The sequence below is a fragment of the Danio rerio genome, chromosome 10 (genome assembly GCF_052040795.2).
Source record: "Danio rerio strain M-AB ecotype USA chromosome 10, GRCz13ab, whole genome shotgun sequence".
Classification (NCBI taxonomy): domain Eukaryota; kingdom Metazoa; phylum Chordata; class Actinopteri; order Cypriniformes; family Danionidae; genus Danio; species Danio rerio.
The window spans coordinates 18,045,611-18,060,927 of record NC_141030.1 but is presented as its reverse complement, the minus strand read 5'-3'; the positions used below and the strand labels follow the sequence as shown (position 1 = coordinate 18,060,927).

The 15,317-nt window shown below is 37.5% G+C and overlaps 1 protein-coding gene across 1 annotated transcript in view; it reads right to left on the bottom strand.

Moving 5' to 3' along the window:
* The window catches only part of megf10 (multiple EGF-like-domains 10), a 92,890-nt gene that overhangs the window by 42,843 nt on the left and 34,730 nt on the right, over window positions 1-15,317 (bottom strand). Inside the window, 4 exon segments of the mRNA NM_001423788.1 lie at window positions 2,370-2,582; window positions 9,914-10,050; window positions 10,225-10,345; window positions 10,480-10,726. Coding sequence (NP_001410717.1) covers window positions 2,370-2,582; window positions 9,914-10,050; window positions 10,225-10,345; window positions 10,480-10,726 — 718 coding nt within the window.

Genomic DNA, 15,317 nt, shown 5'->3' with positions numbered 1-15,317 from the left:
TTAGTGGCTGTCAATGAGCTTTTTTACACTGTGTGCTATAATGTTAATGCTGTTTTTGTGTGTTTACATTGATGAGTATGGCCACTGTGTAAATGCACAGTACAGTTACGATCTTATTGCCACATTAGATGGCTATGATAACATAATATATGCCTTCAGTGATTTCCTGAAGATAAGTACCAAAAAATAACACAACTGGAACAACTACAGCAGTCGCCATCATCTGATCTCATATGAAGCAAGAGATCCCAAGGACATATGATGACATGTGCAGGCACTCTAGTGTTGTCCCAATTCTTAGGGGTACATTTTGAAGCCCTTCCCCTTAACCCTCGGTTGTAAGGTCCAAGGGGAGTGGCAAGGAGTAGGGGTACAAAAATAGAATTGGGATTGGGCCTAAGACTGGATTAGATTAGATTCAACTTTATAGTCTTTACACATGTAAAAGGCAACAAAATGTAGTTTAGTTTTGTTCTGCTGCTTTCTCCAGCCTCCAGCGCCTAGACTGCAGCTCTGCACAAGAAGCTTGGTAAGAGGTGAAATGGTCATGCTGAGCGTGGTTTCTCTCAAGGTTTTTTTTCTTCATTTTTGTCGATTGGTAAAGTTTAGTGGCGAGGCAGTGGCGCAGTAGGTAGTGCTGTCGCCTCACAGCAAGAAGGTCGCTGGTTCGAACCTCGGCTCAGTGGGCATTTCTGTGTGGGGTTGTCTTTGTCTCCTTGCCTTCGCGTGGGTTTCCTCTGGGTGCTCCGGTTTCCCCCACAGTCCAAAGACATGCGGTACAGGTGAATTGGGTAAACTAAATTGTCCGTAGTGTGTGTGTGTGTGTGTGTGTGAATGTGTGTGTTGATGTTTCCCAGAGATGGGTTGTGGCTGGAAGGGCATCTGCTTTGTAAAAACTAGCTGGATAAGGTGGCGGTTCATTCTGCTGTGGCGACCCCGGATTAATAAAGGGACTAAGCCGACAAGAAAATGAATGAAAGTTTAGTTTCCTGCCACTGTTGCCACTGGCTTGCTTGGTTTGGGACTTGTGGAGCTGCACATCAAAAAATTTGTTCTTCTGTTTTTGGACTTTCAGCAGTGAAATTTAAACTAAACTGAACTTCAACTCTGAAAACTGGACTGACAATTTCAATATACTAGAACTTCTATGTTACGCTGCTTTGACACAATCTACATTGTAAAAGCGCTATACAAATATAGATGAATTAAATTTAGCATTGATGAAATGCATTATTGCATTAAACTAAGTCTCATTCTTATGCCACAAGCCTCATAGACGGCAGCATTCAATCTGAAAGCAACCAATAAACTCTGAATCAAACTCTGGATTTCACAGGTATTAGTTTGTTTTATTTTGCTAACCCTTAAAGACTGAAACAGCCGCCCGCAGCTAAAAAGTGTGCAAAGTGCTGGTCTTGCTGTTTTCAAAGGACGCAAATGACGGTGCGGCTTTTTGTCTGCAACGCAAAAGTTGAGAAGCAGCAGGGTCAACACCATATACTGGCACATAAAATCTAAGGATGGAATCTAGTTTAGTTATGTAACTATTTATAGTGTAGTAAATATTTATATCTAAGTTTTTACTGAGGATTTGCACCATTTTTATTTGGACTTTGACACATTATTTATTATTTTTTATTTGTTTATTATGTGTGTTGGTGTTGTTTATGGTAACTGAAAATATATTATTTGGAAAAAGTCAAACTTGCTTCAGGGTTCTGTTATTTTGTAACAATCTTTCTGTTTAGTTCATTCCCAGAACTTTTGGGCAAATACATTGTCAGTAAATAAATGCGCTAGTTTTTTCCCACTGAAAAACGCCTTAGAATAACATTGAAATAAATTGCTTTAACTTGCTCAGGGAAAGGTGGATGTAGACAAAATGTATTTTGTAAGTATAAAACATCAAAGCATGTATTTCTAAAGAAAAAAAAAACCTTCATGAGGTTTTGTTTGTAATAACTAGAAAATGACAGTTTTTTAAAAGAAAATGTTTTTCTTAAAATTCTGGAATATTTTCTGTCTGTTCATATGTTTTTGGAATAAAAAATATTGTAGACTGGACCTTTAAATGATACAGATTTTAGCTTGTTCAGGTTGTCCTGTTTAAAATAATTTATGACACTTGAGGCTGACTGCTAAAATAACAATAAAACTGGTTTAAAAAATAATAATAATATAGGCCCATTAGGTGCCCACAAAATACCTCTAGGTCTTTAAGGGTTCATTCCAAACTTGCCCTAAAATCAAATTCACTAAATAGAGCACAAACTTAAAGATTCCTGTTGTTAAACAAAAAAAATTTGACCTGTGTCATGCGCCATGTAAGTACTGAAAAGATGAAAACATATTTGCAGTGTTTGTCTCACCTGCGTGTGTTGTTGGTGTTACATGGGCACTTCCTGTCACACTTAAGGCCATATTGACCATCCGGACAAATGCGCTCCTCACAGCTTTCTCCGGTGTATCCCTGCTCGCACAAACATGCTCCACTCACATGATAGCACTGAGCGCCATTTACACAGCGACATGCCTGGCTGCAGCCGATACCATATGTGCCAACCTGGCACTGATCTTGGCACCTGTCAACATATGTCAATCACAACAAGTTAATTATCCAAGTCTCTGATTTTAATAAGGTGTTTGCTCTCTGTTAACATGACTGAAATTGAAACTAATGAAACGAATGATTGTTTTCAACTTAAATTAATCTAGTATAACTTCTAAAATTATGTTAGTTGATGATAAGAATATGTGTTATATCCCTCTACAGGATTTGTCATTCTGATGATGATTGCATGTTTATTTGACACAGAAATGTAGTTTTGAAAGATGAACTAAGGATTTTGAGCAAGAGACAAGTAATCCTGTTTTGCAGGTAATCCATGGTGTTTTGCGATTTGTACACAATGTTTTGAGAAATTGAGTTCTGTTTTGCACATTTTGAGAAATGTACCAACCGAGAAAAACTGCAATACATAAGAGTAAATGAAGAATTCAGATTTTAAAAACTGTTATTTCAGTTTGCAGGCAATTAAAAGAACCTAACCTATACCTTAGTCATAAAAGTGAAATTACTTAAAGGGGTGGTCCAGAAAGTAATAAAAAAAAAAAAGAAAATTACATAATTTTTTCATAAATCTTACTTAGACGCGTGTAACACGAGAAGCGCATGTGCGCGGGACTGATGTTTGTTTTTCTTTGATGCTCGAATTAAGTTATTTTCTTAATATACAGTGACACTGTTGACAGAAGAATGAAGCATAAGATGTGGAATGCGTGAGCCTGTGTGAGCCTTGACTGATTTTTCTGCAGCTACAAGAGTTAGGCAAGCTCTTCTCTATTTTTTTACACAAGACGCGTTACACAACGTCTTTTACACATATCTGGAATATGCCTGTGTAAGTAATATGAATCGTTTACATATCTTTTGCGACTTCATTATCTGAGATGTAGAACACAGGAGAAGCCACCTATAGTGAGACATGCACAGTCGCACACGCATAGAGAGACATGCTGGTGAAGAGTGTGTGTGTGTGTGTGTTTACAGCGGATTGACTGGTAAATATGAATTTGTAGCTAAATAGTTACCGGTGCCAAACAGCATTTCCCATTGTTTACATCTTTGCTACAGCATACCATTAACGCTAGACACTGTACATGTCATGATCAATTTTAACAAATAAAAACACAGGTTGTGGCTTAGAGTTTACAGCTTCTGCTTGTTGTAGCTGCTCCTTTCTTCGAGGAGATTTTAACCGAATCCAGCAGTGAACTGGGAGAGATTTTGAAAGCTGTGTTTTGTCAAATCATGCTTGCTATGTGTTTTATAATTCTCTGGAACATAATTAATATTGAACTGTGAGCACTTCTGTCTTTGTGTCGTGTCATTTGGAAACCTAAATACAGAAACAGAAGAAGCTCTGTGGAAACAGCAGCGTTTGGACGCCATTTTAGCTCTCTCTGCTGTAACATTACAACGCCTCTTTCCACACCCCTTAGCTGCGCAGTGTGTGCGCGCGGTAAAAGTACATTTGTGATCTCACTGGCTCGGAAGTATTTTTTTGTAGTCCTTAAAGTTCGTTCATTGTAGGCTTTGCTAAGCGAACTTTGTAAAAACCAAGGTCTGGATGTTGTTTATGTTTACACAGCTACATTACACATCAACTAAAGTTTAAAATATGATATCATAGGTGGACCACCCCTTTAACCTAAACACAGTAATCTCTCATGAAATGGTAATTTTAGATGCAAATTTCAGATGGCACTTTTTGTATCTGAACCCTGAAATTTAATGCAATTTTTGACTGTGTTTTTGTAGTTGAATCATTTCTTATTGCTACTTTAATTGTCTCAATGCATCAAGTTCAGTATTTTTCTGTAAGTAGCAAGCAATGGGAGCACCAAATGATAGCTGAAAGAAACGCTACGGCACATGCACACATAAAAGAGTGTAAGATAACTGATTGTATTGCACGCTGTGATATTTCAGAGAAACCTCACTCAACACCACTAATGTCACATATCTCCATTCAGTGATTACAAATCTTTACAACCATTTATCACAAACCACTGAGTTACTCCCAGAGTGCTCCCAGATGCAGAGTAAACTGAATATGTCAACTGGAAAGTTTCAAAAAACAATTTTGGTAACACTTTAGAATAACTATCCGTTATAACTAGTTAATACATAATTAATAAGCTGTTAGTTAATGGGTTATAAATGAATTGTTAAATAATAGGTTATAGTTTATTTATAACTGTGCCTTATAGATAACCAATAGACAACTGGTATTATTAGATAGTAAACAAACTATGAACAACTGATCTGTAAAGTGTGAGTTAATATATTAGTCAAGTACTTATGTATGTTATTGGGACGTTATTCTAAAGTTGCAACTATTCCTCATTGACTAACAGTTAATAAATGAAGAGTAGTTGCAACTTTAGAACAACGTCCCAATAACATATATAAAGTACTAACTGATACTTAACAAGTCTTTATTAAGCAATTCACTAAAAGCTTGTTCATAATTGTAACGAGGAGTCTGACACAGAGGGATCCATTTGCAGTATATTTATTAAACACAGTTTAATAACAAGCACACAGTATGCACTAGTGTGTGAACTCACATCAAATGCAGTAATACAAGGTCGATAGGCTGGCGGCTGGCAATCAAGGATCGTAATGGCAGGCATGGGTCAGAGGCAGGCGGCGTGGATCTAAGTCGATATGCAAGGCAGAGTTCAAGGCAGGCGGCAGGCAAGGCAAGGTCAAGGGACAGTCCGGGTTATAATGAGGAGATCAGGCAAGGATATGGAACGCTCAGAAATGTCAGCAAGGCAGAACAAGACTTCGCCCTGGAGTGAGTGTTTGTGCTGCTTATATGTGTGTGTGTGGGTGATCAGTGTGATGTGCATCAGGTGTGTTGCAATCAGTGTCTGAGGATGATGTAATGCTAATAGTCCGGCAATGACAACCTCTGCTGGCCAGCAAGGGGAATGACTGGGACCGAGTCGGTGACAATGATCTATTACTAATTTATTACGTACAGTTATAAATCATTAAAATACAGTTAACAAGTCGTTTATAACTTGTTAATTAACAGCTTGTGAGTTATATATTGGCTACCTATAAGGCACAGTTATAAATAATTAACAACTATAAGAAACCTTTTGATGTCTTTGACAATTCAAACATGAGCCGAAAACAGAAACAATTGACTTCACAACTCAGCAGGTAGGAATGCGGGAAAGAACCAGCTCCCCCTACATTTACATTTGAATCCCCTGAAACTCAACTTCAACCACCCCAGCTCACACAGAATGGTCATTTTAAAGTCTGAATGTTCAAAATCAACCCAAGTGACTTTCTTTATCATGTTTTATATCATTTGAAATGTCTTGGTCCAATGGTACAATGGTCTCATTCCCTCAGAAATAGACATAATCAAAACAATGAATATATAACTTCAGGTATCTTTTGAACCACTGTGAAGGGTGTGCCTTTTCTATAGGCAGAAACTCTTCCACTAAATGCAAATGCCCTTTGTTATTTACACACCCCTTTCCTTGGGGGGATTCTTTGATTACTTAAGGGAGGTTTGAAAAATGTTCGGCGCGATTCAGCTTACCCAGATCAGCCCTTAACATGGAGCCTACGCTCCATGTTATGTAGATGTTTAAGTCAGGTATGCATCTTTTAATCTTGGATTTATCTTTGAGAATTTCATGTCTTATATTAATCGTTTATAAATTAACTAAATGAATTGGCACAATACACATTTACCTGATAAATAAATTGTTATGTTTTGAATTATTCAAACAGAGTTTGTGTTATTATCCGTAGTAGATTACAGTAATTCCATAACACCACAAGCTCCTGTACAGGTTAGTAACGGACTACAACACGGTAAACGGAGCAGCGTGGCACGCTATACGATGTCTTTAGCGATCCGACTAACACATTTGCATTAATTCATGATACTTAGACTGTAAAAGGTTATCTAAGGGGATTGATCTTCATCTGTTAAACTTATAATACTACTTAGATAGTATAGTGATTACTCAAAGTTACTAATAGTTTAAGTACGACTGGTCTGCTTAATTCTACAGTAATGATCATTATATGACTAAACAGCTCTGTTTGATTTAGGAGATAGCAGCTCTATGGGGACCGCATAAAAAATATCCTAATCTGAGTAAGTAGGGTTCTGCCTTTTTAGGATAGCGGTCAATCGCCACTGTTTAGTGACCAAGATTGACACGCTTGTGCTTAAGAAATTGTATACTCGGCCGGTAGAAGATTCAGGATGTTGTAGGAATCCGAATGAACGGGAATAACATAAAATGATGAACCGAAGAGAATATTCAATCATAATCTAAAATGATGTTGAAGGAAACAAAATAATCTTATCAATGTTTTATAATTGGAGTCAGATAAAACGAGGATAAATATATTAATATTCTAAACCACCTCATACTAAAATTGAAGTCAGAAATGAGTTAAGTTTAAAGTAAATCAACATTGTGCACTGGAAAGACCGAACAGGTATTGAACCTTCATCCACCAGTGGACACCGTCATTGGACCAACTGTCTGGACCTTACACAACCTATTAACTTTTGTTTAACAAGTCATTTATAACCCATTAATTAACAGTTTATTAATGGACTATTAACTAGTTATAACGGATAGTTATTTTAAAGTGTTACCCCCTTGCAATTGCTTTTGAGTTTCTCTTTTAAAATGTGATTAAAGGGGTTATTCATTACATAAGCAGCAGCAAAAGAATCTAAAGAATGTAACATCTGCTTTGTGTTGTGTTGTCTGCGCTCATAATGAAGCTTCTATCTCTCCCTGAGGAGCAGAGTTTAGTAATAGAACAATTTCAACATGTCGCAAGGTCATGCTTATCTACACTTGTAGCTGATGTGTTCAACAATCAGAAAACATCCTGAATCCAAATCTGTGCATGAGAGAGATGCTAATCAGAGACTGATTTTCTGTTCAGTATCCCACTAATAACCTCTCGCATGCAGAGCCTGGCACTCTCTTTGAATCTCAACCACTTAAACACACACACACACATGCACACACACATAAGCGGGCTCCTCCCTGCGGCTGTTAAGCGATCATTCTGCAGCCGCTAGGGTGTGGTGAAATCAGGGTAAACCGGAGGTAACAGTGACGTCTGGTGAAACCAAAGCACTTATTAAGTCATAAAAATGCACTTGCGTTTCTATTTCTGCAGTTTAAATACATGCTGCATGCTCACTCATACTGTAATTACACATTCTGCTGCTGCTGGATGAGAAACAACTGCTGCATTGATTTATCTGCATGCATATGATTAAATGCCATTCTGACAATGTCAGTGACACTGACTATAGAGCATAAGGGGAATCAGCACACTCAGCTGTATTTCTAATGTTTTTAAGGTATCCTGTGTGATGTTTGTTCACTGTGATAAATAGTCTGATGAATAATTGCATTATAATGTAATCTTACAGCATAAACAAACTCTCCCACCCCACAATTTCAATACCACAGCAAACCTAATCCAGTATAAACTTTAGACATTCTGTATTACAATCATAAACTACAAAAGACTACAAAACTTTAGGTCGACTTATTGTTATGTCTGTTTGACATTTTTCAGGTAGATGAATTCAAGTAAGAAATGTCACAGATATACATACTATATTTGTATATACTACAGATATATATCTTGAGCAAATTTACTACGGAAGAGAATGTTGTTCACAGGTTTAACATCTGCAGAAATTACAGCAATACAGAACTGGTTTACACTGCACGAGTCTAAGTGTAAAAAAACAAGGATTGCAAGGATTGTATAATGTTTATCTTTTCTATATATTTTTTTAATGCTTTATTAATTATTTATTGTTGCCTCACAGCAAGAAGGTCGCTGGTTTGAGTTCCTTCTGGTTCTCCATGTGTTCGCGTAGGTTTTCTCCGGGTGCTCTGGTTTCCCCCTCAGTCCAAAGACATGCAGTATAGGTGAATTGAATGACCTAAACTGGCCGTAGTGTATGAGTTTGTGTGAATGTGTGTTTATGGGTGTTTCCCAGTAATGGGTTGAAGCTGGTAGATCATCCGCTGCGTAAAACATATTTTTCACAGACTTTTCTCGGGCGATCGGTAAGTGAAGAGCGGGTGCTCCCTATGGCCATTAGACTGGGGATAAAGGGGTGGACTCACCCGTCACCTAAGCTGAGGTCACTGAGGTAGTTTGCAAGCTCTGGATGGATGAGATTCACCCTGTGTATCTTAGGTCTCTGAATGTTGTAGGGCTGTCTTGGCTGTCACGTCTCTGCAATATTGCATGGAGGTTGGGGACAGTAGCTCTGGACTAGGCAACTGAGGTGATGGTTCCCATTTTTAAGAAGGGGGACCGGAGGGTGTGCTCCGACTATAGAGGGATCACACTCCTCAGCTTCCCAGGGAATGTCTATGCCTGGTTACTGGAGAGGAGGATCCGGCCAGTGGTTGAACCTAGTATCCAGGAGGAACAACGCAGTGTTTGTCCAAGCTGTGGTACAGTGGACCAGCTTTATACCCTAACCAGATATGTTTCGGATATCTCTGGACGCCTACCTAAAGAGGTATTCCAGGCATGTCCCACCGGGAGGAACCATTGGGCAAGACCCAGGACAGGTTGGAAGGACTATGTCACTCTGGCTGGCCTTGAAACACCTCGGGATTCCCCCGAAGGAGCTGGAGGAACCGTCTGGGGTAAGGGAAGTCTGGCGTTCTCTCCTAAGACTGCTGCTCCTGCGACCCGGCCACGGAAAAGCGGTAGAAATTGAATGCAAGAATGAATGAATGAATGATTGATTGTAATGTTACTCCAGGACTAACATACTGTAGATGTAAATCCAGGATTATGTCCTACTAGGTGAAATCCGGTTGGTGGTTTAACTATATGACGGCTGAAATGGCATTAAATAATAACTAAATGCACTACAGAATGTTGTGTTTTACAGTATGGTACTGACTACTCATACTCATACTTTAAATAATATTTAAAACAGATACTTTTACACCACTTGCACTACATTTTAGAACAAGTAAGGGTACTTTTTTCCTTGTATGATTTTTCGGTACTTTTTCCACCACTGGCTATACTACATGTCTTTGAACCGTGGGGGAAACCAGAGCACCCAGAGGAAACACGGGGAAAACATGCAAACTCCACATGGAATTGCCACCTGGCCAAGCCTTGACTCATACCAGCAACCTTTGTGCTGTGAGGTGACACTGAGCCACCATACTGCTCAGCAAAAAAAAAAAAAAAAATTATTTCTTTTTTTAACTTTTAAAGCAGCTTATTTTTGTAGCTTATTTCATTCTGTTCAACAGTTGCATTAGGGCTACATCTTGTACTGACCTCTCTCCTGTGTATCCTGAACTGCACACACACTGTCCTGTGGATGGCGAACAGATTCCTCCATTATGACACTGACACTCCTGTGAGCAGTTCTTACCAAAGCGTCCCGTCGGACAGGGTTGTCCACACACCATTCCCTGAAAGTAACATCAATACACTGACATAATGGATAATGGAATGTTTCCTCCAATGCAAAGACATTTCATAATGACTGCAATAATAGTGCCAAACATGATGAAACTATATCACTTATAAATTTCAGTTTTATTATTTACGAGAGCCACATTCAGAACTGTAACAGCCAGGCGTACCATCCAACCAGCAGGACAGGAACATTCTCCAGTCACATGATGACACACACCACCGTTCTGACAGGGACAACGCTCCTCACATTGCTGTCCATGTTTTCCTGGAGGGCACAAGTCCTCACAGCTGCACAGAGACACCAAAACATTTATGCATTTACCAGTCTAACTTAAATTAAAGGTATCGGTTTAGTTCCCATGGCCACGGTATTTCCAACACCATCTTCTATTGTTTGCAAAAAAAAATGCAGGTAAACTTACAATGCTCCTGTGTATCCTGGACTGCACACGCATTCGCCTGTGATGTGGTGGCATGTAGCATTATTCTGGCACAGACATTTCTGTTGGCAATTGTTGCCATAAGTGGAATGGTCACAGAGGTCTTCACATCGCCAGCCACGGTACCCGGGTGCACATATGCACGCTCCAGTGATGGGGTTACACAGCGCCTCGTTCTTACACTGACACCGGCTACTGCAGTGTGGGCCCCAGTGATCACGGTCACACGCTGCACAAAGACACAAAGCTGATTTTCACTTCTATGACAAAAGTCTGTACGCCATAGTGATTAGTCAGTGCTTTACCATGATTTTCCAATGGTAATAATACACACAGCACGATGAGCACAGTTTTCATGTCTGAAGCGGGTTGAAAGACGTGAGATATCACAAATATTTGATGTCTTCGACTATTCAAACATGAGCCAAAAACAGAGACAATCTGCTCCACAACCCAGCAGGTGGGAATGCGGGAAAAACCAGCTCTCCTCCATTCCTCCTTTTACATTTGAAAAATTTCTGAACTTACACAGAATGGTCATTTCAAAGTCTGTCTGTTCCAAATCAACCCAAGTGACTTTATCAATCATGTTTGATATCATTTGAAATGTCTCAGTGCGACTGGTACAATGGTCTCATTCCCTCAGAAATAGACATAATCAAAACAATAAATATATAACTTCAGGTATCTTTTCTTCAGGCAGAAACTCTTTCACTAAATGCAAATGCCTTTTTGTTATTCACACACCCCTTTCCTTGGAGGGAATTATTGGATTTGTTACTTAAGGGAAGGTTTCTAAAATGTTCGGCGCGATTCTGTTATCCAGATCAGCCCGTAACATGGAACTTCATGTTCTACGCTATGTATATGTTGAAGTCAGGTATGCATCTTTTAATCTTAGATTTATCTTTGAGAATTTGATATCTTATATTAATCGTTTATGAATTGACTGAATGAATTGGCATAATACACATTTACCCGGCTAATAAATTGTTATGTTTTGAATTATTCACACAGAGTTTGTGTTATTATCTCTAGTAGATTGCGTTAAGTCCATAACACCACAAGCTTCTGTACAGGTTAGTAACGGACTAAAAGACGGTAGACGGAGCAGCGTGGCACGCTATACGATGTTCTTAGAGCTCCGACTAACACATTGGCATGTACTGTATACTTAGACTGTAAAGATTATCTAAGGGGATAGATCTTCATCTGTTAAACTTATAATACTATTTGGATAGTATAAAGATTACTAGGGAATCTGTGAACGTTTTTGCTATTTTTGCGGAGTGTTTGGGTAAAAGTCTGCAGATTTCTGCGGAATTATTTTGGGAGTATCATAACCAAAACCTTAATATATGAAATAAAAAAGAATATTTTTGAACTTTTATTTAATGTTTAAAATGCAAATCCAATTAGATTCACTTTATTTGGTAAAGCAAGTCTCTAATATAACATATCTACTAAAAGACAGAAAATAATACTGTACAAACAGCATTGTACATAAATCAGATGAACATTTTCACATTAAGTACGACTGGTCTGCTTAATTCTATAGTAATAATCATTATATGACTAAACAGCTCTGTTTGATTTAGGAGATAGCAGCTCTATGGGGACCGCATAAAAAATATGCTAATCTGAGTAAGTAGGGTTCTGCATTTTTAGGATATCGGTCAATCGCCACTGTTTAGTGACCAAGACTGACACGCTTGTGCTTAAGAAATTGTATACTCGGCCGGTACAAGATTCAGGATGTTATAGGAATCCGAATGAATGGGAATAACATAAAATGATGAACCGAAGAGAATATTCAATCATAATCTAAAATAATGTTAAAGGAAACAAAATAATCTTATCAATGTTTTATAATTGGAGTCAGATAAAACGAGGATAAATATATTAATATTCTAAACCACCTCATACTAAAATTGGAGTCAGATATGAGTTAAGTTTAAAGTAAATCAACATTGTGTACTGGAAAGACCTGGACACTGGACACCTCCATTGGACTAACTGGCTTGACCTTAAAAGGTTTTGACCTTTTATATACAGAGCATATCATCAAGCTGGAAAGGTAATTGGTGTTTTATTCACATCTGAGGTGGCCCTGAACAAGGCAAGTGTATGCTCACAAGTGTGTGCACTTGTATGGGCTAATTGAAAAAGACTAATTTTGAGTATGGGTAAAACCATACTTGACCCACCAATTACTATGGTATCTGTTTTATGCAGCGGATGCCCTTCCAGCCGCAACCCAGCACTGGGAAACCCTCTCATTCACACACACACACACTCATTCATTCATTCATTCATTTTCTTGTCGGCTTAATCCCTTTTTTAATCTGGGGTCGCCACAGTGGATTGAACCGCCAACTTATCCAGCACTTTTTAAGCAGCCCTTCCAGCCACTACTTTTATTTCTTTCTATAGCTGGTAGTCTCAGACTACTTATATTTTATATATTTATATATAGCCTTTATATACAGTTGAAGTCAGAATTATTAGCCCCGTTTATTTTTTTTCCCCAATTTCTGTTAATTGGATAGCATATTTTTTCAACACATTTTTAATCACAATAGTTTTAATAGCTCATTTCTAATAACTGATTTATTTTATCTTTGCCATGATGAGAGTAAATAATATTTGACTCTATATATTTTAAAGACTCTTCTATACAGCTTAAAGTGACATTTAAAGGCTTAACTTAGGTTAACTAGGCAGGTTAGGGTAATTAGACAAGTTTTTGTATAACGATGGTTTGTTCTGTAGACTATCAAAATAAAATATAGCTTAAAAGGGGCTAATCATTTTAACCTTAAAATGGTTTATAAAATTTAAATAAACTGCTTTCATTCTAGCTGAAATGAAACAAATAAGACTTTTTTCCAGAAGAAAAAATATTATCAAACATACTGTGAAAATTTCCTTGCTCTGTTAAACATAATTTAGGAAATATTTAAAAAAAGAATAAAAGAAAAAAATTCAGTTGGGGGCCAATAATTAGACATAATAATAAGACAGACAGTGTGACCAACAGTATTTATTAATAATCTGTTAGTTGATCAATCGGTCTTGTGCATATTTTACAAGCCTGCTTGCAACACTAAATATGAATTATGTAACACTGAAGAAAAAAAACTAAAAAGACCATTCGGTTTTGCAAAAAAAAAACAGAAGCAAGCAAATCTCATCCTGAATGTAGCCAATTATAAACAGCTCAAATCAAATCTTACACTTTCAGTTCCATTTAATCACTAAAATATGACAGCCTTTACATCTCACTTTCACACTGTCGTCAATGAGGCACTTTTGTCTGTAGTTCAGTGACCCTCTTGCTCCACCAACAGCATTAGGAAAATATGAAGCATGGAAGTTCATAATCCCACAGCTGTGTATTAGTGCTCAGAGAAATGGCTGAACAACTGTTTTCAAAGAATAACTTTTCCACAACTGGCTTTTGCAAATCTCACTATACTCTACACACTAGACTTTTCCGATCATTCTAAAGCTTGAGATTAAATATGACTGTGATTCTAATAAAAAAAATACTTACATCTGTTGTCTCTAAATGACTTTTCAGCCTTAACACATTGTTGAAGCTGCAGTATAAACATTTACAGCTACAAATTCGTTTTCCACTTTTAGAATGACACTGAAACATTTAAAAGATAAACATTATTATATTTTTATAGTTTAAAAAGCAAAATATTTACAAATATTTGAAATCATGACAATTCTTTTGTAGATAAACTTTTTTACTTTTCATTCATTAATTTTCCTTCAACTTAGTCCCTTATTTATCAGGTGTAGATACGGCGGAATGAACCACCTTTATAATATTATGAAAAATGTATTTATGTTTAAGATGTTTTAACATTGCCCAGAAACTTAAACATAACCGTTTTGCAATTAAAATACTTGGAACTTAGTACAGAAGGAAGTGTAATTGTTTTATATTAACCCTCTATCCTGTCATGTTCCTTAAACATCTTAAAACATTTTCTTAAACATTTTCTCTGTGATTCTGTACCGTTGTTGCAAAACTTTGACCTGAGGCAATGAAAAAAATTGGGGATGGTAACTGTCCAAAAAAAAAATCTATATACTAAAAATCAATCCCAAATGAACCAGAAAATAATGTATTTTTTTATCATTCATAATCAAAACGTGTACTGTAAACAGAGACAGTATAAGTAAATAAATAAACTGCATTAAACAATTGTTATTGTAAACATAATTCCACTGATATTACAACAACTATGTCAGAAATGCAGTTTCAGTTTTCATAAGGATTAATTAGTAAAGTCTGTAAAGTTGCTCATAAATTATTATTATCGATACGGTGTGTTTAGATGCTGTTAATACTTCAATGTTGTACGCAAAATGTAAGTGTATACGCATTGTAAATCATTATTTACAGTGCTTAGCATAACTGAGTACACCCCATTTTAAAAATGAATATTTTTATCCATTTCTAGAGTTCACACTTAGGTGATGATTGATAATAAAGCTAGTTTGGCGTGCTGTCCCGGGAGAGAGCCCTGAGCTTATAAGATCCACGAGCCCTGGGCTCCCTCCCGGTGAAAGGCAAGAGGGGAGTTTGAGCTCAGGTAGATCTCGATGACTCCCCCTCTTGATTGTTGTAGCTAAGTGTCAGATATGGATGCTGAAAGGTGTACTCAGAGTTTGGCTAAAGTATTTGGATTAATTGTTTAGAGTGCTTGTTTTTGAACTGTGGGAGGAAACCGGAGGACCCGGGGAAAACCCACGCGACCACGGAGAGAACGAGCAAACTCCGCACAGAAATGCCGTCTGAT